The 20,454-nt window shown below is 33.5% G+C and overlaps 2 protein-coding genes across 3 annotated transcripts in view; both read left to right on the top strand.

Annotated features, from left to right (window-relative positions):
- Positions 1 to 3,706, top strand: part of LOC145315957 (band 7 protein AGAP004871-like) — a 32,217-nt gene extending 28,511 nt beyond the window's left edge. For both annotated transcript variants that reach the window (XM_080156193.1, XM_080156192.1), the window contains 2 exons: positions 174 to 260; positions 1,806 to 3,706. In XM_080156193.1, the coding sequence (XP_080012319.1) occupies positions 174 to 260; positions 1,806 to 1,934 (216 nt within the window). In that variant the 3' untranslated portion in view covers positions 1,935 to 3,706. The remainder of the gene's footprint in view (positions 1 to 173; positions 261 to 1,805) is intronic.
- A 1,844-nt stretch (positions 3,707 to 5,550) lies between these two features.
- On the top strand, positions 5,551 to 7,775 carry LOC145318214 (uncharacterized). Its single transcript, XM_080159550.1, has 2 exons — positions 5,551 to 5,627; positions 6,795 to 7,775. Exon 2 carries the CDS (start codon positions 6,823 to 6,825, stop codon positions 7,654 to 7,656), a length of 834 nt encoding a protein of 277 aa, XP_080015676.1. The 5' UTR covers positions 5,551 to 5,627; positions 6,795 to 6,822; the 3' UTR covers positions 7,657 to 7,775.
- Positions 7,776 to 20,454: the final 12,679 nt, after the last annotated feature.

Here is a 20,454-nt window from a genome sequence, read left to right as displayed (position 1 = left end):
TAGAGAGGACAGAGCTAAGGTTAGTGATATCTATCTGTCTATATATATCTGAACAGCTAAGCAAATAGTTAAATATTTATGTAATAATGAACGATTCATCATTTGTCAGATCCAATTAGGATGAAAATAATTAAAAAGCTCATCAGAAATGTTAAGCATGTGTTGTATTGTAGGTAATAGCCGCCGAGGGAGAGCACAAAGCTAGTAGAGCACTCAGACACGCGGCTGAGGTCATCTGTGAATCACCAGCCGCACTTCAGGTGAAAATTGAATTTTTTTTAGAGAAATTATCCATTCGTAACGATTACGTCTACTTAAAACAAAACCATTATGTGTTTTTTTTTTAAATGTTTAAGTGGACCCGAGTCTAACTAAAGACGTTAAAAAAATAGTTCATACATTCGTGTCAGGGAGGGAGGGAGGGGACATTAGACTGTAAATTGCACTGAAATCTAAAGTTTATAGTAAAGTTATCTTATTCGTTGCATCAAATTCTTCAGTTACTTTTCGACCAATAATTTCAACTTACAGAAGAGGTAATTTTGTGAATCGTCATTGGGGATGTACTTCAATTTATCGTTCATCGTCATATCCCTTTAGATTCCTGCATTCTTACACTGTAAAATAAAATGCATTACTTAGATTATTAAGGGCTTTAAGAAAACAAATAAGTATGTCTAAGCCTAAGGCATCACAAACTTGGTCAAGATGTCAAAGATTTAATATTTCAACGCTTAAACATTAACAAATATAACAGTATATATGTATGTGTATATGTTTATGAATAAAAACACAATATCGAAAATTTTATCGAATAAAACATTATGCAAATTCAACTTAATCATTTCAAATGCCAGTATACTACCCATACACCCCCCCCCCCCCCACTCGTATTTCTGTTTTTAAACTCATATGTCTGTTTTTTCTTAGGTTAAATTTGTTTAAAAGTAAATTTTTAGAAAAAATCTTAACGCCGATGGTTTCATATATTTTTTATCTTAATTAAGAAATATTTAGTTGATTTTAAAAAAAAAATATAAAGAAAAGAAAGTCATTCTTGTATTTGTATTAGATTTTAAAACCTGTCTAAGATGTCAAAAAAATCTTCTGAATTAGGGTCCGCTAGGTGCTAGGTACAATTTAAGAGAGGGAGGGGGGTCTAGATTTTTTGTAGTACAATTACAATATATTCATTACTACTAAAAAATGTAAATGTACTAAAACAAAAAAAAGAAGTGAGAGCCTATTAATTTTAATTTTATAACTATACAATAAATTTAATTAATTATTATTCTTTTCAAACATTAATTAATTTTAATAACTCTTGCATAATTAACTGAAAATATTAAATTATAGATAATCAAAAATAACACGAAATTTTATGTTTAAAGCAGCTAAATCTTATATGACACATTTTGCAAGTTGAATTATGAGAAAAAATACAAGATGTTTCTTTTTAACATTTTTGTTTGTAAATGTATTTGTTTATAGCTATATAATAATATTCATCATAAAAAAAACATCTTAGCTAAGGATAAAATTATGTCAGGTTAGGATAGGATTGGGTAACCTAGTATGGTGGCAGCACTGTAGGTATAGGCCCCACAGGGGTACAGAAAGGAAAAAACTACCCCTCCTCCCCTTATTTTAACTTATTTAAAGACTAGTGTGGGGATTTAATGGCTTAATAGGCTCTTTTGTGTGGAAGCGCCGATAAATCCAATATGTTAAAATTAATGATTAAAGCTGACCGACTTCAAATATATCCTAACTTTACTTTTAATAAATTTATTTTTGTTATTTAGTTGCGCTACCTGCAGACACTGAACAACATCTCAGCAGAGAAGAACAGCACCATTGTGTTTCCAGTTCCTATTGATATCATCACACACTTTATGAACAATCATGCCGGCAAGAACAAGGCGTCTTCATAGCCTCGCCCTTAGATTAATTAACAATATATTTAGCTGCAACATTAAGTATAAAAGTGTGTAATATAATTGCAGATAATTCATTTCTTTAGCAAAAAATTATATAAAAATTAACATTATGAAAGGCGATAAGAAAATATAAATTTTTAAAAAATGTTTATGAATAAACTTTAATCCACTTTTCCAACACCCTAAAACACTTTCTTAATTCTTAACTTACTAATTTTATATTTAAGCCCTAAAATGAATTAACTGAAAATTTTGGTACAATGCTCGCACACTGATACAAATGTTTACAGCAATTCTAGAAAAAAAAGTAATATTTACATGTTATTTTAGCATAATTGGTTAAAACCTTATTAATTATATCAAAATTAACCTAAAAAACTAATAATTATAAAAAATTATCAATTAAATTTAAATTAGAGAGGTATGGGGGGGGGGGGGGTGTCTGCGAGACTCTACTTGGAAATATTAATTTTTGTAAGGATGAAGGAAATTTCAGTTTTTCTCCCCCCAAATTCATATGTGTAAAATTCTGCCTTTGATTGTTTATAATGTTACTTTATTTTTTTTTTTTGGGGGGGGGGGGTCGAGGAGAGATATCAACTTTAGCCTTCTTGTTCTATCTCTCCCTGGATTTGGGAAAATTTCTCTAACGTCCTTGGATATAAATAAAGCCTTCGATTACATTTAAATTAGATTATATATGTTGAAATTATTTACATATTGTTGCACCTTGTTATTTTACAAAATTTCTTACAAAAATGTTTAAAATAAAGTTTATTTATGGTGTTTAAAACTGAATTTTGAAATTAATAGGTACGATTTTATAATTTTAAACCCTTATAATATCTTACTTGATTATAAAATATGTTTTATGATTCAATTTACTCTTTATAAACTTGTTAAATTACTTAATTTAAATATATTTTATATTAATATACTAAATTATAAGGCAGATGCAATATAAAATTTTGCATTAGTTGTTTTGAACTAAATCCATTAACAGAAATGGATTTAAAACTTTTGTGCACCACTTTTTTCAGACGGAGAATATAAATATATCGCATCATAATATAGACAGCTTTCCGCTGATTTTAAAATGAAAAGTTATGAGATTAAAACTAACCAAACTGGTTTTGATTTTATCATACGAAGAAAATTGGGGAATAGTCCCTTTCGTAGCAACGCCCCTTTAGGGGCGATTTGTCGTATTTTATAAATGGCTTTTGGTAGGTTATTTTAGGTTTGGTTAGGTTATATTGGGTTAGGTGATTGCCCCACAGGGTTAGGCAAATGGCCCCGCAGGGGCTAGAAATAGTAGAAAAGCTACTGTGAAAAAAAACGAATAATTGCCCCTTTAAGGAGCGTTGCCACAAAAGGGACTATAACCGTAAATTGTCTGTAATACGATGCTATACATAAGTTTTCAATATAGCTGAGAACCGGTTCTAATCCAGCGGATATTTATCGGTTTCGAAGCTGAAATTTTTATTTCATATATGGCTCCGAATCTTATTGTTTCTGCTGGATAAGAACCGGTATTGAGCCATACGAAAACGTATCGTATTCTAAACGATACAATAAATACTAATTTTGTTATTTAACTTTTTTCTGTTAAAAAGAGAAAGATTTTTTATTTGAACTTATAATATTGCTTATTTTATTTTTATTTAAGAATTAAAAAAGATATAGAGTTATATGTTTGTGTGTTTTTAATTAATTGTAATTTTAAGTCAATGATGCAATTATCCTTTTAATAAAAATATAAATCTTTAATGTGTCTTTTTTATGGAAAGCGAAGATTTTTTTACATTTAGGGTATTTTTGTCCGTCCATAATGAATAATTGATTGTTAATTAAAAATTAGGCATGTTAGACTTTGTATTTTGAGCGTATCATTTATAAAATAAAAAAAAATATGTACATTTAGATTGATGTTTAGTTATTTTGATTCCAACTTTGTATAGCATTTTTTTTCGATAATAATATCCAATCCAACTATGTAGACAGGTAAGATTTTTTAAAATTTATTTTTCTTAAGGTTATATTGGTTTTCGGTCTTTTTATTTGACTTTAAGGTTGGGTCAATTTAGATACTTTAATGTTGAGAGTTTTAGTGGAAGATATTACAAGGAAGAAGAGGACATTGGCATGTTTATTACACTGGTCCCAGGGGCGTCCAAGCTTTTTTATTTGGGGGGGGGGGGGTAATCTTTATTTAATAGGGGCATTTTTTTTTATTTGGGGGGGGGGGTAAAAATTGAAAATTCAATATTTTTTTTTTTTTTTTTGGGGGGGGGGGGGGTAATCAGCCCTTTAACCCCCCCCCCCTTGGACGTCTATGACTGGTCCCTAAAGGTTTTTAGTAGCGAAGCAACTCTATAATTCACTTTGTCCGTCAGTCCGTAACGCTATGGGGGAAATGGGATTTACTCAGCTCCTATAAAAGATAGAATGCTAACATTTTTTGACAACATTCTTATCATTAAGGAGCACAATTAACTAAAAAACATCATTGGCGGTCGGACGGCTTTTTAGCAGGTTTTAGGCTATTTTTTATTTTCCACATTTTTCCTCATATCTTTGGTGTTTATGGTCCGATTTTCAAATTTTTTTCAGTTAGAGATATCAAAATTAAATTTTCCGTCGTTTGAAGAACCAACAATGACAGTCAGACTGCCTTTTTGCAGGTTTTTAGCTATTTTTATGTTTTTTACATTTTCCCTCATATCTTTGGTGTTTATGGACCGATTTTCAAAATTTTTTCAGTTGAAGATATCAAAATTAAATTTCCCGTCGTTTGAAGAAAACAACTATGACCGTCAGTTCCATCCACGGATTTTTGTTCTTCGCTACTTATGGATGTTGTGATCCTTTTTGATAGCTGTAAGTACAATTAAGTTTATACTGTAACCATTATTATCATAATTATTGTAGTATATGGTGTTATTATTTCTATTATTATTGTAACTCGTCGTGATATATAACCTTCAAACTTAAAAAAAAACATTTTCTTGATTAACGTGGCTACTCTACTTTATTATGTGTGTGAAAGATCACTCAGAAATACTTTTATTTAGGTAAATTAATTTACTAAATTTCATATTAAGTAATTTTTTTGTGCAGCTAACCGTTTTTCGTCGAGATGGATTTCAATTGTTAAAACAAGATTATTAATAATAACGGCAAAACGGTTCGCCAGAGGTGGTTGATGCATTAATAACAAATGATGTGCCATGAAAAGTTCTACAAAAATGAAGAAATAGTCTATGGCCCTAAAACGACTCCTTCCCCCAAAAAAGGGGCAAAAACCGTCATAACGATGTGTTGGCCCCCAACGACAGCTGTTAAAACACGTATAGGTTTCGTGATTTTTTTCCGAATTAATTTCGTTAGTGGTATAAGCTGTTCTCTACCTTACTTTATTTTTATTTTTCCTAAAATTATACTTAACACAATAATTTAATTTAAAACTATTTTAGATCATTTTGATTTCAATATTCAAGTTAAATTATAACTAATTTTTTTTTAATCCTCGAAAATAATTAAATTGGAAAAAAAATCCGCGAACGAAAATTTGAAAAATCCTCGAATTAAAATTTGAAAAATCTACGAGTTTATAAATTTTTATTTATCTCATTATATTTTTGACCACCGACACGAAAGGTTATCTGACTTAAATCAAGAAAGGTAATTTTTTTTATTTAATTTATAATAATTTTTTATCGCATTGTATTATAGATAGCTTTCTTATTTTTTTATTTTTAATTTATAATAGTTATTTATCGCATCGTTTTATAGATAGCTTTCTTATTTTTTTTCCTAATTTAGAATAGTTATTTATCGCATCGTATTATAGATAGCTTTTTAATTTTTTACTTAATTTATAATAGTTATTTATCGCATCGTTTTATAGATAGCTTTCTTATTTTTTTTCCTAATTTAGAATAGTTATTTATCGCATCGTATTATAGATAGCTTTCTATTTTTTTACTTTATTTAGAATAGTTATTTATCGCATCTTAATATAGATAGCTTTCTATTTTTTTTTTTACTTAATTTAGAATAGTTATCTATCGCACCGTATTATAGATAGCTTTCTAATTTTTTTACTTAATTTATAATAGTTATCTATCGCATCGTATTATAGAGAGCTTTCTAAATTTTTTTACTTAATTTAGAATAGTTATTTATCGCATCGTATTATAGATAGCTTTCTATTTTTTTTACTTTATTTAGAATAGTTATCTATCGCACCGTATTATAGATAGCTTTCTATTTTTTTACTTAATTTATAATATTTATTTATCGCACCGTATTATAGATAGCTTTCTAATTTTTTTACTTAATTTATAATAGTTATCTATCGCATCGTATTATAGATAGCTTTCAAATTTTTTTTACTTAATTTATAATAGTTATCTATCGCATCGTATTATAGAGAGCTTTCTAAATTTTTTTACTTAATTTAGAATAGTTATTTATCGCATCTTAATATAGATAGCTTTCTATTTTTTTTTACTTAATTTAGAATAGTTATCTATCGCACCGTATTATAGATAGCTTTCTAATTTTTTTACTTAATTTATAATAGTTATCTATCGCATCGTATTATAGATAGCTTTCAAATTTTTTTTACTTAATTTATAATAGTTATTTATTGCATCGTATTATAGATAGCTTTCTGTGGATATTAAAATAAAAAACAATCAAAGTTCAACCCATTTTGTTAGATCCTAGGGTCTAACAAAACTGGTATTAAATACATAATTTTTACAATGTATACGTAAGCATTTAAAGTTGTTATTATTTTATCAAAATTAAATTTTGTGTATTAATTATATTTTATCTTTTTAGACTACAAAGAAGTGAATCAGCCGAAAACATGACTTGGAATAGATACAATTTGGATTTGACCAAGAACCCGCCATGTGACAGCCCGCATCTGAACGCGGGGCAGCTGTTAGGACCCATCCTGCCGCTGGTATCTGCCGCCTTGTTCTTTATGCTGTATGTAACCAATGATCCCGGAGACTGCAATGTTGGTTTCTTGGAGTTCGCTCTGGTTGCTGGATGTATATCTCTGTTCACTGTCATCATTGGCCTGGCTTGTAAAATTATGGTAGAGGATGCCTGGGCTGATGGAACGCTATCAAGAAAAGAAAACACTGTTGTCTGGCTTATGAATAATTCTCACTATGCGATGCTTCTGTCCCAGGTAATAATGTTCTTTGTTTTCTTTATCTACGCTGCTCTTACTCATAGAAATATAACTTATAGGGATATGGCCAGTGAAAACTACTGTGCTATACACATATCTCGGAGCAGTTATGGTATTTCAGCAGTTTGCTTTGCCTCCTCTCTCTATGCAACCCTGTACATCATTGCAGTCTGGGTATTTACAAGAAAGGGGGGATTAAAAGACGATAGCATCCAATTGGAAGAGGTGATAGTTTCCCCTGCATCCTCCCCCGCCACCAGAAGTTCACCATCTGCAGGATTCCGCGCGTCACCTGAGCGGCCAAGGAGCATCAGATCCATGGATACATCCAGTTCTGACGATAACATCCAATTGGAAGAGGTGATAGTTTCCCCTGCATCTTCCCCCGCCACCAGAAGTTCACTATCTGCAGGATTCCAAGCTTCACCTGAGCGGCCAAGGAGCATAAGATCCATGGATACATCCAGTTCTGATGATTCTGGCAGACCTGTTCCTTAACAATTTGATTTAAAACCATTATTAGATCCAGAATAAAAAATAACTAAAAAGTATAAAAGACTTTTTCACTCAGTGAATTTATCATAAAATAAGTAAATAAATAAATAATAATAATACAATATATTTGAATTTTTTTTATTAAAATTCTATAATATAAAGTGGTAAGGTTTTTTGTCTCAAGCTAAAGATCTCGTAAATTACACGTCCGAATAGGCTGTGCTTTTATGGAAAGCTTTATAAATATCTTGTGGTGGTTTGAGGCTTTTGTTCTGACATCCCACGCCCTCCCCTTGAGGCTAGAGGCAAAGCAACTAGTCCTTATAAGTAAAAAAATGTTTGTTTGTCTGTACCGAAAGATTTTGCTAATTGCTTAACCGATCGGGTTCTCCTTAACAGGGTAGCTACTAGCTTCTCATAGGTCCCGAGAAGGTTCATAACTATTTTGGGAGAGGGTACAACCAACCTCCAAAAAGAAATCGCCCCTAGATTATTACATATTAATTTCAGCTTATACTAACAAAGAAATTTTTTTAAATCACGAAACCTATACGTGATTTTCAGCTGTCGTTAGGTGGGGGGGGGGGGGGGGACACTTAATAGAATTGACAACCTCTTTATCTGCCCCCCAAATATTATTTTAGATTTATTTCGCTTATTGGATATATCCTATTCCTGCATTAGTTTGGAAATTAGAATCTACCTGCAGAGAATTTAATCATATATAGAAATTTATGCTTTTATCGTTCTTTATTTTAATCTTATGCTTTTTAAAATTGAAGCTTTTCTATAATTAGGGTCGGATAGCTTTTTTCGTTAATTTAGACATGTTAGAATTGTCCTAACGATTTTAAACTTTGCACAGTGATACCTGTAGAAGTTAGATACGATTAAGAAAGCGTAGTAACTCCATAATCATTACCAGAATGTCCGTACGTCCATTTTAAAAATGTTGATTTTTTAATTTTTTAACAACAAATTTTTATATGATCTAATTATTCGATTGTCCTGATTTCTAGGACAACAAAGTACAAAGCAACTCTATAATCAAGTGGTAAAAATATAAGTATATATCAATAAACATTATCCTGTATCAAGCAGTTTTTCACAATTTTGTTTTGCCTCTTCATTTATAATCTGATTATTCAGTTCTGCCACTATACATGAGTTAATGTTCGTTTGTCTTACCATTTCAGAGCTTCGCTTTCATGGATTTTGTCATCCTTGTTATGATAACGTTTTGTTGATCGTTTGGGTTAACAACTCTGGGAACTTTTACTTAACTTTATTGCTTGGTTCATTAAATTGAGTATCCAAACGTTTCAACAACCACTAATTGTAATCTACATAAGGGGTAACTTTGTGTTTTATCATTGGCGATGTACAATAACTTATCAGCCATTGTCTTATTCCTTTAGATCACTGGAGATATTCCCTTGTAGAACCGTTTAATAAACCTTCTAAATATGAGCATAATATGATAATAAATTATACTGGTCGCACGGATAAAGGGTGACGTTCATTTTTAATTTTATCCTTATAATTTGATTCATTTGAAGGGGTAGGGTGTTTGATAAAATTGTTATAATTAGAATTACATATGACTTAAAAAGTGCAATTTTTATTATTTGAATCATTGAATATTTTCTGGACATGTACTTTGAATACTTTTACATTGGTGGCACCGCCCCCTAGCATTCAGGCAGGTGATTCTAGGCTAAAAATTATTTTCAGCGATTGTTGATTAAGTAAAGTATTTGCCACTTCTTAAAAGTACAGAATTTTGTGATCAGCTTATGGTAAATACTAGAAGAAAGATTAATAATTTATTTATTAAAAAATCTGCACATTTTTCTGCTAAGTTACATCTCCCATCCTGCAAGATAATGGTTAAATTCCATTATATGACTGTAAAAATGCAACCATCAAAGCTATGGCTATTAACATACCAGCCCCTGCTAATTTTTACAGCTGATATTGTATCAACATAAGTTAATGTTGACGTCGTCATCATATTAAGATTGTAGGTCAGTATTATATTTCCATTATCTGCGACCGTGGCTCACCAAGGAGGTGATAGGTTCGAATCTCGGCTTAACACCACGGCATAACGAAAGACGTTGAAAATGGTTCCTAATGCTGCTATGTCAGGTGCGCGACATAAATAGTTGGGGATGCATTGGCCCAAAACAGGCGCAACTCATTACAATTGAAAGCTAGGACTTCTAAGACAAAGGTCTTGCAATCAAAAGGTTTGTTGTCTCGTGTTGTATTCCGTTCTCAAGGCTATCCGAGTCTATATAACAGGGAACATATTGTTCATAACTTTTTACTAAATAATAAAAAGTCAACACAAAACCTCAATGTTTAATATGAACATAGGAGAGTACAAAATAAGTAGGTACAGTGGAAAAATGACATAAATGATTTGATATGAATATTAATGTAAAGTTATCTCTGACATAAGGAATATATTATTATACATGTATCTGTCACCTAGCCCATAAGACAAGGACAATAATATTCATAAGTAGTGTAGGCAAGACAAATTAGAATATCAGTGTTACTTATTTCAATTTTGGCCAATATATAAATGAAGTTACAGCCGTCAGAAATTCAGATACATAAAGACTGAAAGCATGAAATTCGCCACAGTCTTCTATTTTTTGTGATAGGCAGCAGCCAATGCGAAAATATCATAATCTTCCCATTGACCTATTCCTACAAGCTAAATAATGTATAAATCCAATACATAATTGCAGGCGAAGTTTAAATTTTTAGCAGTTTCTCACAAAGTGCTTTGTTAAGCATGATGCCCCCTCTCATTCATTTTTGATTAAATTGAAAAGGAGGTAGTTTGTCATGTCTTTGTGTTTTACATTATATCAAGGTAAGGTTACACAGGATTAGCACACCCCGCCAGGGGTTAGGAATGAATAAGATAAGACACCACCTTTTTTATTTATTTAAATAAACAAGGGGGGGGGGTGTAAGGTCACTAGAAAGTCCCAATTTTTGTATGTGTGTGTACATTTTCAAGTTTTGCAGCCGCTTATTGAAACTAGAATTATTATATAAACTACTTGATCAGATATAACGATATACCGTATGATACTTAATTGATTTTTTTAGTATAAGTTGCAACTTTTTATAATTTACCCCAAAAAATAAGATAATGTAGCAAACTTGTTTTGTAACCAACTTTAAGTCATCATACTGGTTAGTATTATATAAGTTTAGGGTAAGCCGGGTAAAGGGAGCCCCGGAGATAGATTATTTATCTCCTTATTTTCATATTATTCGTGAAATAAGCTGGTGGGAAGAAGAGTGATATATTTCGTTTAAAAATCCTCAAATTAAAAATTGCAGCCCTAAAACCCCGCAAAAAAAGTGCAAAAACTTGCAAAGTTCTTCCAATAAAACTACATTTGGATTATTCAGAAACTATAACACATAAAACTGCCTACCATAAATTGCTTCTACATCAAATTTTCAAAACTTTTGTAAAGTTATTACATAACTAAAAGTAATTCAAAATATATCAAGTTTCACCTTGTATGCAATCCAATGGATAATGTATGTCATTTTTTCCGGCTTAATTTCTACTTATTTATATATGAGAACATCCATAAAAACGTAGCCTAAAGTTAAACGGTAGAACAAACAAACATGAACACTTGCAGATTGTCAGTAAGCAGAAAATTAATTAAAAAGTATAAACATAATTTTATATAAAGTTTTGTTTTACCCAATAGTTGGGTTAGAAAAAGTGTGTGATAAAAATGTTGTCGTAGGTAGTATTAACAAGGATGATATCACCCATAAAAAAGCAAAGATAAAATAATAATATATCTAAAGCTAATTATGATTTTGTTCTCTTTCGAAAATATTGTCAGCCTCGGCAACTTTTAAATGATTCCATTCTGTCGACATTTTTTAATAGTGTTTTTATGTTATTGAAAAAATCGCTTAATACCTTAAATCTAAAACCTAAGTCTTAAATAACCATATTACTTGGCCTTAAAATCGACATTATGAACGGACTTTCTGGTAATTATGATGGCTAGGTTTTTAATATAATCCGCTTCGCACAGGCACACCTTAAGCATAGAAAATATTTGATAATGATAATGCACTCCATAGTACATTATTCACATTATAAATGGTTCCAAGGGTTAACAACAATGCACATAATACTTTGTTCAACACGGAAACTGTATACATAACAAAACAAGAACGACAACATCCATAAAAGCAAAGGTCATAAATCATATAAAATGATGTTAAAAAAAATATGCAATATAATGGTTTAACAATGATAAGATTAATCCCTAAGAACTTTACTAGCTTAACTATAAAACTTCACAGTTTGGCTTTTTTACTCGAACCCTTAAGTTATATTTTCCTGCTTTTTATCACAACACACCTTTTTGACATTAGTGAGCATTAAGACCAATGTTATTGTAGGGAAGCTTTGTATCTAACAACCATAAGTTTTTATTTCTTCAGCTGTGTTTTCTTGTTCAACCTAAAATCTAAAGACTTAAAAATAAATCATCGAAAGGTTTGTTTGAGAATGCATTTTATCTTTCTAGCTTTGACGTTTCAGGATAATACATGAAAAAATCTAGAAAGATTTGATTTATATCTGTTGTATAATTTTATTTTGTTATTATAAATTGCATTAAAGTTTTTAGTTTTAAATATTGAGCTTAACAAAGACAAATGCCTTGCTGTTATTGGACATAATCGTGGAGAACGGTGCCAAAAGTGTAATTTTAAAATTTAATTGCTCTTTAAGTGTCATCCAAAAATTAGCAATTTTCTTTTTTCCCATCAGCATCAAATAAAAAAGCACTAATATATGAAAATTTGAAAAAAGGCAAGTTAAAAATACAACAGAAATTTAAAAGAAAATTTTAATTAATGTTAGAAATTGGTTTACTTTTAGGGCATGAAAGAAAATACCAGAGCTGGATCTTTAAACCGTTACCAGAGGTACAGCCACTAACCTAATAGCGATATTAAAATCAAATTGGCTACGCGGGGTAACGGCTATATGCGTTCTTTAAATCACAAACACATTTTGAATTTTTAGTAAAAATATAAAAAAAATAATGATAATACGTAAAAACTTCAAACATTTAAAAATCCATGTTTTATTGGCAGCACTGGCAGTGGCGACAGCTACACATTTAAAGATACAGCTCTGTTTATAAACTGGCAAAGCCTAATTATAAGGCAGCATAGCTGTTGAAAACATATATCCTACAGGGAACTCTACAGTCATATAAGTTGAATCATTGTGAGGGAATTAATTCTTTTCATCCAAAGTAATTATTTGTTTTGGTCATGCAATACTTGTAGCCGTCATGCATACTTCAATCAATAACACTTGTTGAAAAAGTTACTAGCCCGCAGCAGCTCTGAAGCTATTTAGCAAAATGGAATGTTCTATTTAGTTTGCAAGATCTTGGTACATACAGAGACACAGTCATCCAACTCCTTAATGTATTTACTGGTGGATTCGCCCCTAGCGTTTAGTGTCTTTCTGTTTGAACGTTAAAAATGGCCTAAAACCATCCTGACACATATTTGAAGCTACCCTTTAACGGAGAACTCAATTGGTTGAGCAGAAATTGAAATCTTGAGCTTTAAACAAAAAATCTATTTTGCAAGATTTTAGTATGGACAGACACATAGGCGTCCAAGGGGGGGGGGGGTAATGGGCCATTTGGCACCCCCAAAATTTTTTGAACAATACCCCCCCCCAAAAAAAAATTACCCCTACCTTGGGGGTGCCGTAGGCACCCCCAACGATTTGGGGGGGGGGGTATTTACCCCCCCCCCAAACAATTTTGGGGGGGGGGTAATTACCCCCCCCCAAAATAAATGTTCTTTACAAAATTTTTTTTGGGGGGGGTATTTACCCCCCTCCAAATTGAATGTTCTTAAAAAAAAAATTTTACTGAAAATTTTTTTGGGGGGGGGAGGGGGATCTATGATGTAATTGTAAAGCACTGAAGATTCCATAAAATAGATACCTAACTAAATTAAATATTTCATTAAATAATGAAAAAGAATTTCTATAGGCGATTTCTTTTGGGAGGATGTCAGGGTGTCTCAAAACTAGTTATAAAACTTACCAGGACCTATAAGACGCTTCACTTTAAAGTATAATCATATTGGTTCATTGGTTAGTGAGTTAATCATTGTATTTTTATGTTCTAAAGAATGAGATACTACTATATATTTGAATAGTAGTGGCGCCCTTAGCATCTAAGAACTCGTGTTTTCTAAAGGGTAAAAAGGGAGGAGAAAAATAGCCTAAAACCACTCAAAGGATTGACTTATAATAGTGTGGAACCATCATGGGATCTATGTGAAGCTTTCCTAAAAAGGAGAACCAAGTATTAAAAGTAATGAAATCTGAAGCTATAGTCAAATAAACCTTACTTACTACTTTATGTTATAGGATAGTACTTATTAACTTAATAGATTAGGTAGGTGATTTTTTTACATAATTAAATTACCCCCCCCAAAAATTTTACCCCCGGGGTAAATTAGTTTGGGGGGGGTAATTACCCCCCCAACAGATTTGGGGGGAGAATTTACCCCCCCCCCCCAACAGACTTTAGGGGGGGTAATTACCCCCCCCAATAAATTTTACCCCCGGGGTAAAAATTAAAAAAAAATTCGGCGCGCTTCGCGCGCCATTTTACACCCCCCCAAACACGAATTACCCCCCCCCTAAAATTTTTTACCCCCCCCCCAAAAAAAAAAGCTTGGACGCCCCTGGACAGACAAACAAAGTCATCCAACTCTTATGTATTCATATTTTGGAGCTGATTGGAAAAGTATTTGCTTTATATCATAAAAAATATTGAAATATTAGATTAAAAAATATGTTTCTTGGAATATTCTGTTTTATTTGATTTAGAACAACTTTGTGTGGATGACATTTAATTTCAACTTTAGATACAAAATTCAATACATTTTATACATACCTACAAATAATATTAACACACAATTTTGATAAATAATGTAAAATATATAATAAAAAAATAGATAGTTGTGCTTCGACTATAATTTTGGAGAATAAATGAGAAGATAGTTTCTCTAGAGAACCTTTGAATAAGTTTATGAAAAATAATAAATTTTTGAATAGTTCTGTATAGGTACAGACTTAGGTATTACATAGGTATAAATTAAAATCACACATTTTCTGAACAGTTTTACAGCAATACAATTTAAAAGGGGGACGTAACTGAAGCTTTTTTGATGCTGGGGGGGGGGGTTTTCTCCGGACCCACTTGATGAACCGTGCAAATTTTTTGGACTTAAGATTTTAGGGGTATGAACATCTTATGGTTTCAAAGTCAACCCCCTACCCCCACCCCCTAGCCCCCCGGGGCTCAAAACCCCCCTAAAAATGAACCTAACCTTAATTTTCTCAGAAACCATTTGACCAATAGGGATGATTTCTTAAACTTAAGCTTTTATGGTCATAAACTAACTTCTAGATTAGAAGTCACCCCCCTGCCGCCAATCCCTAGCCCTCCGGGGCTCCAAAAAACCCTAAAAATGAACCTAACTTTAATTTTCTCAGAAACCATTTGACCAATAGGGATGATTTCTTAAACTCAAGCTTTTATGATTATAAACTAACTCCTAGATTATAAGTCACCCCCCTGCCGCCAACCCCTAGCCCTCCGGGGCTCCAAAAAACCCTAAAAAAGAACCTAACTTTAATTTTCTTAGAAACCATTTGACCAATAGGGATGATTTCTTAAACTTAAGCTTTTATGGTTATAAACTAACTTCTAGATTATAAGTCACCTCCCTGTTGCAAACCCCTAGCCCTCTGGGGCTCAAAAAAATCCTAAAAATGAACCTAACCTTAATTTTCTCACAAACCCTTTGAACCAAAGGGATAATTTCTTAAACTTAAGCTTTTATGATTATAAACTAACTCCTAGATTATAAGTCACACCCCTGCCTCCAACCCCTAGCCCTCCGGGGCTCCAAAAAACCCTAAAAATGAACCTAACCTTAATTTTCTCAGAAACCATTTGACCAATAGGGATGATTTCTTAAACTTAAGCTTTTAAGGTTATAAACTAACTCCTTGATTATAAGTCACCCCCCTGCCGCCAACCCCCAGCCCTCCGGGGCTCAAAAAACCCTAAAAATGTACCTACCTAACCTTAATTTTCTCAGAAATCATTTGACCAATAGGGATGATTTCTTAAACTTAAACTTTTATGGTTATAAACTAACTAAAGTTTAGAAGTCACCCCCCTGCCGCAAACCATAGCCCTCCGGGGCTCAAAAAAACTCTAGAAATGAACCTAACCTTAATTTTCTCAGAAACCATTTGATCAATACGTCAGATTTCTAGGACTTTTATTGTTTAGAAGTCACCCACCTGCAGCCAACCCCTAGCCCTCCAGGGCTTCAAAAACCCTAAAAATTAACCTAACCTTAATTTTCTCAGAAACAATTCGACCAATAGAGATGATTTCTTATACTTAAATCTTTATGGTTATAAACTAGCTTTTGGTATAGAAATCATCCCCCTGCCGCTAACCACTAGCCCTCCGAGGTTAAAATAAACCATAAAAATGAACCTAACCTTTATTTTCTCAGGAAGCATTTGACCAATAGAGATGATTTCTTAAACTTAAGCCTTTTTGGTTATAAACTAGCTTTTGGTATAGAAGTCACCCCCCCTGCCGCTAACCCCTAGCCACCCGGGGATCAAAAAAACCCATAAAAATTAACCTAACCTTTATTTTCTCAGAAACCATTTGACCAATAGATGATTTCTTAAACTTAAGCTTTTATGCTTATAAACTAACTTATAGTTTAGAAGTCCACCCCTGGCCCTCCAGGACTCAAAAAAAAATGAATCTAACCTTAATTTTCTCAGAAACCATTTGATCAATAGTGATGATTGCTTAAACTTAAGCTATAATGCTAATAAACTAACTTCTAGTTTAGAAGTCAACCCCCTGCCGACAACCCCTAGCCCTTCTGGGCTTAAAAAAACCCCTAAAAATGAACCTAACCTTAATTTTCTCAGAAACCATTTGATCAATAGATTCTTAAACTTAAGCTTTTATGCTTATAAATTAACTTTTAGTTTAGAAGTCTTCACACTCCTGCCGTCAACCCCTAGCCCTCCTGGGCTTAAAAAAACCCCTAAAAATGAACCTAACTGTAATTTTCTCAGAAATCATTTGATCAATAGATATGTTTTTTTATGCGTATAAACTACTTTTTTGTTTGGCAGATATATGGTTGTAAACTAAATTTTATTTTAGAAGTCACCCACCCCATAGCCCCCCGGTCCTGGGCTCCTAAAAAATATACATACTTTAGCTTAAATTTCCAGTAATTTTTTTTAAACATGCTTTCAGAGAAATAACCTAATCTCAGTTTTCTCAGGAACCGCATTATTAAATCATCCCTATTGGTCAAATGGTTTCTGAGAAAATTAAAGTTAGGTTCATTTTTAGGGTTTTTTGGAGCCCCAGAGGGCTAGGGGTTGGCGGCAGGGGGGTGACTTATAATCTAGGAGTTAGTTTATAACCATAAAAGCTTAAGTTTAAGAAATCATCCCTATTGGTCAAATGGTTTCTGTGAAAATTAAGGTTAGGTTCATTTTAAGGATTTTTTTGAGCCCCAGAGGGCTAGGGGTTGGCGGCAGGGGGGTGACTTATAATCTAGAAGTTAGTTTATAATCATAAAAGCTTGAGTTTGAGAAATCATCCCTATTGGTCAAATGGTTTCTGAAAAAATTAAAGTTAGGTTCATTTTTAGGGTTTTTTGGAGCCCCGGAGGGCTAGGGGTTGGAGGCAGGGGTGTGACTTATAATCTAGGAGTTAGTTTATAATCATAAAAGCTTAAGTTTAAGAAATCATCCCTTTGGTTCAAAGGGTTTCTGAGAAAATTAAGGTTAGGTTCATTTTAAGGATTTTTTTGAGCCCCAGAGGGCTAGGGGTTGGCGGCAGGGGGGTGACTTATAATCTAGAAGTTAGTTTATAATCATAAAAGCTTGAGTTTAAGAAATCATCCCTATTGGTCAAATGGTTTCTGAGAAAATTAAAGTTAGGTTCATTTTTAGGGTTTTTTGGAGCCCCGGAGGGCTAGGGGTTGGCGGCAGGGGGGTGACTTCTAATCTAGGAGTTAGTTTATAACCATAAAAGCTTAAGTTTAAGAAATCATCCCTATTGGTCAAATGGTTTCTGAGAAAATTAAAGTTAGGTTCATTTTTAGGGTTTTTTGGAGCCCCGGAGGGCTAGGGGTTGGCAGCAGGGGGGTGACTTCTAATCTAGAAGTTAGTGTATAACCATAAAAGCTTAAGTTTAAGAAATCATCCCTATTGGTCAAATGGTTTCTGAGAAAATTAAAGTTAGGTTCATTTTTAGGGTTTTTTGGAGCCCCGGAGGGCTAGGGGTTGGCGGCAGGGGGGTGACTTCTAATCTAGGAGTTAGTTTATAACCATAAAAGCTTAAGTTTAAGAAATCATCCCTATTGGTCAAATGGTTTCTGAGAAAATTAAGGTTAGGTTCATTTTTAGGATTTTTTTAAGCCCCGGAGGGCTAGGGGTTACTTAAGCTTAAGTTTAAGAAATCATCCCTATTGGTCAAATGGTTTCTGAGAAAATTAAAGTTAGGTTCATTTTTAGGGTTTTTTGGAGCCCCGGAGGGCTAGGGGTTGGCGGCAGAGGGGTGACTTATAATCTAGAAGCTAGTTTATAACCATAAAAGCTTAAGTTCAAGAAATCATCCCTATTGGTCAAATGGTTTCTGAGAAAATTAAGGTTAGGTTCATTTTTAGGGGGGTTTTGAGCCCCGGGGGGCTAGGGGGTGGGGTAGATATACCACACTTTTCTGGGATCTTGCTGCGTCAAGTATCAACTGTTGGGAATATCAAAGGATGACTCCATGCAAAATTTGAGCCGGATCCGGCCAAAACCGGCCGTGAATTTTATGAAAAACCGGTTTTTTCCAGTTTTTAGTGGGTATCTGTAAATCGATTCAGCTGGAGCAAAACCGGTTGGAGATACAAAAAATTTTACTTCACATGAAATTTAGCCAATGCAATTGCCTACAAAAATGTACTTCATCATCAACTTGATTGGACAACTCTTTCCCCTCCTAAATGTCCATTAAAACCTCGAAAACGGCAAAAATCGCCAAAAATCACGCCTTCGGCGGCAAATAACGGCTTAACGGTCAGCCGGAGGCGAATGAAACATAAATAAAGAAATGTCCGCCTCAAAAAGTTGTTCAACATCAAATAGATGCTTGAAGTCTCTAAAACGACTCCTTCCCCTCCTTTAAGGGGAAAAACTGAAAAAACGTGATTTTTAAAAGTATGCCCACTTCGGGGGTGTGGGGGGCACTGAACCCGTCACCCCAGGGTCACCAAATATAAAGTCTAGGCGGCCCACAATGCTGAATTTTCACCAAGTGAAAGTCTTGTGTCATTATCTCTTATGAGAAAAAAGTTATTAATTAATTAAAATTTCAAATTGTGATTTTTTGATGGATTTCTTTGATGAAATGACAGGCTGGTCAATTTTTAGGCCATTTTTTGCTGTTTTCGGCCCGCCACGCCCAAACGGTTTGAGATAATCTCATGGGACCTTTTGCCCTACCTAAGCCTGGTTATTTGTGAGGTCTAAGAAAAAAAAAATTCCGGATTGGATGAAGCACGACGTCGCTGCGCGCCGTCTAAAATCGCTGGTTGGCTCATTTTGGCCCCTCAAACCCTCACCTCGTGCCATTTTTCTGTGTAAAGATTATAATTATAATCTTTTGCGTAAGTCTGATTTTTTTTCCTAGACCTCACAAATAACCAGACTTAGGTTGGGCAAAAGGTCCCGTGAGATTATCTCAAACCGTTTGGGCGTGACGGCCCAAAAACCGCAAAAAATGGCCTAAAAATTGACCAGCCTGTCATTTCATCAAAGAAATCCATCAAAAAATCACAATTTGAAATTTTAATTAATTAATAACTTTTTTCTCATAAGAGATAATGACACAAGACTTTCACTTGGTGAAAATTCAGCATTGTGGGCCGCCTAGACTTTATATTTGGTGACCCTGGGGTGACGGGTTCAGTGCCCCCCACACCCCCGAAGTGGGCATACTTTTAAAAATCACGTTTTTTCAGTTTTTCCCCTTAAAGGAGGGGAAGGAGTCGTTTTAGAGACTTCAAGCATCTATTTGATGTTGAACAACTTTTTGAGGCGGACATTTCTTTATTTATGTTTCATTCGCCTTCGGCTGACCGTTTAGCCGTTATTTGCCGCCGAAGGCGTGATTTTTGGCGATTTTTGCCGTTTTCGAGGTTTTAATGGACATTTAGGAGGGGAAAGAATTGTCCAATCAAGTTGATGATGAAGTACATTTTTGTAGGCAATTGCATTGGCTAAATTTCATGTGAAGTAAAATTTTTTGTACCTCCAACCGGTTTTGCTCCAGCTGAATCGATTTACAGATACCCACTAAAAACCGGAAAAAACCGGTTTTTCATAAAATTCACGGCCGGTTTTGGCCGGATCCGGCTCAAATTTTGCATGGAGTCATCCTTTGATATTCCCAACAGTTGATACTTGACGCAGCAAGATCCCAGAAAAGTGTGGTATATCTAGGGTGGGGGTAGGGGGTTGACTTTGAAACCATAAGATGTTCATACCCCTAAAAGCTTAAGTCTAAAAAATTTGCACGGTTCATCAAGTGGTTCCGGAGAAAACCCCCCCCCCAGCATCAAAAAAGCTTCAGTTAC

The sequence above is a fragment of the Acartia tonsa genome, chromosome 4 (genome assembly GCF_053477335.1).
Source record: "Acartia tonsa isolate MP-2025a chromosome 4, ASM5347733v1, whole genome shotgun sequence".
In the NCBI taxonomy this organism is placed as follows: Eukaryota; Metazoa; Arthropoda; class Copepoda; order Calanoida; family Acartiidae; genus Acartia; species Acartia tonsa.
Note: the sequence above shows the minus strand (reverse complement) of the source record. Positions and strands in the feature narration are given on the sequence as shown.

Bases quoted from the DNA above. Each gene is read 5' to 3' on its own strand.
- LOC145318214 (XM_080159550.1), top strand. From the start codon at position 6,823: ATGACTTGGAATAGATACAATTTGGATTTGACCAAGAACCCGCCATGT.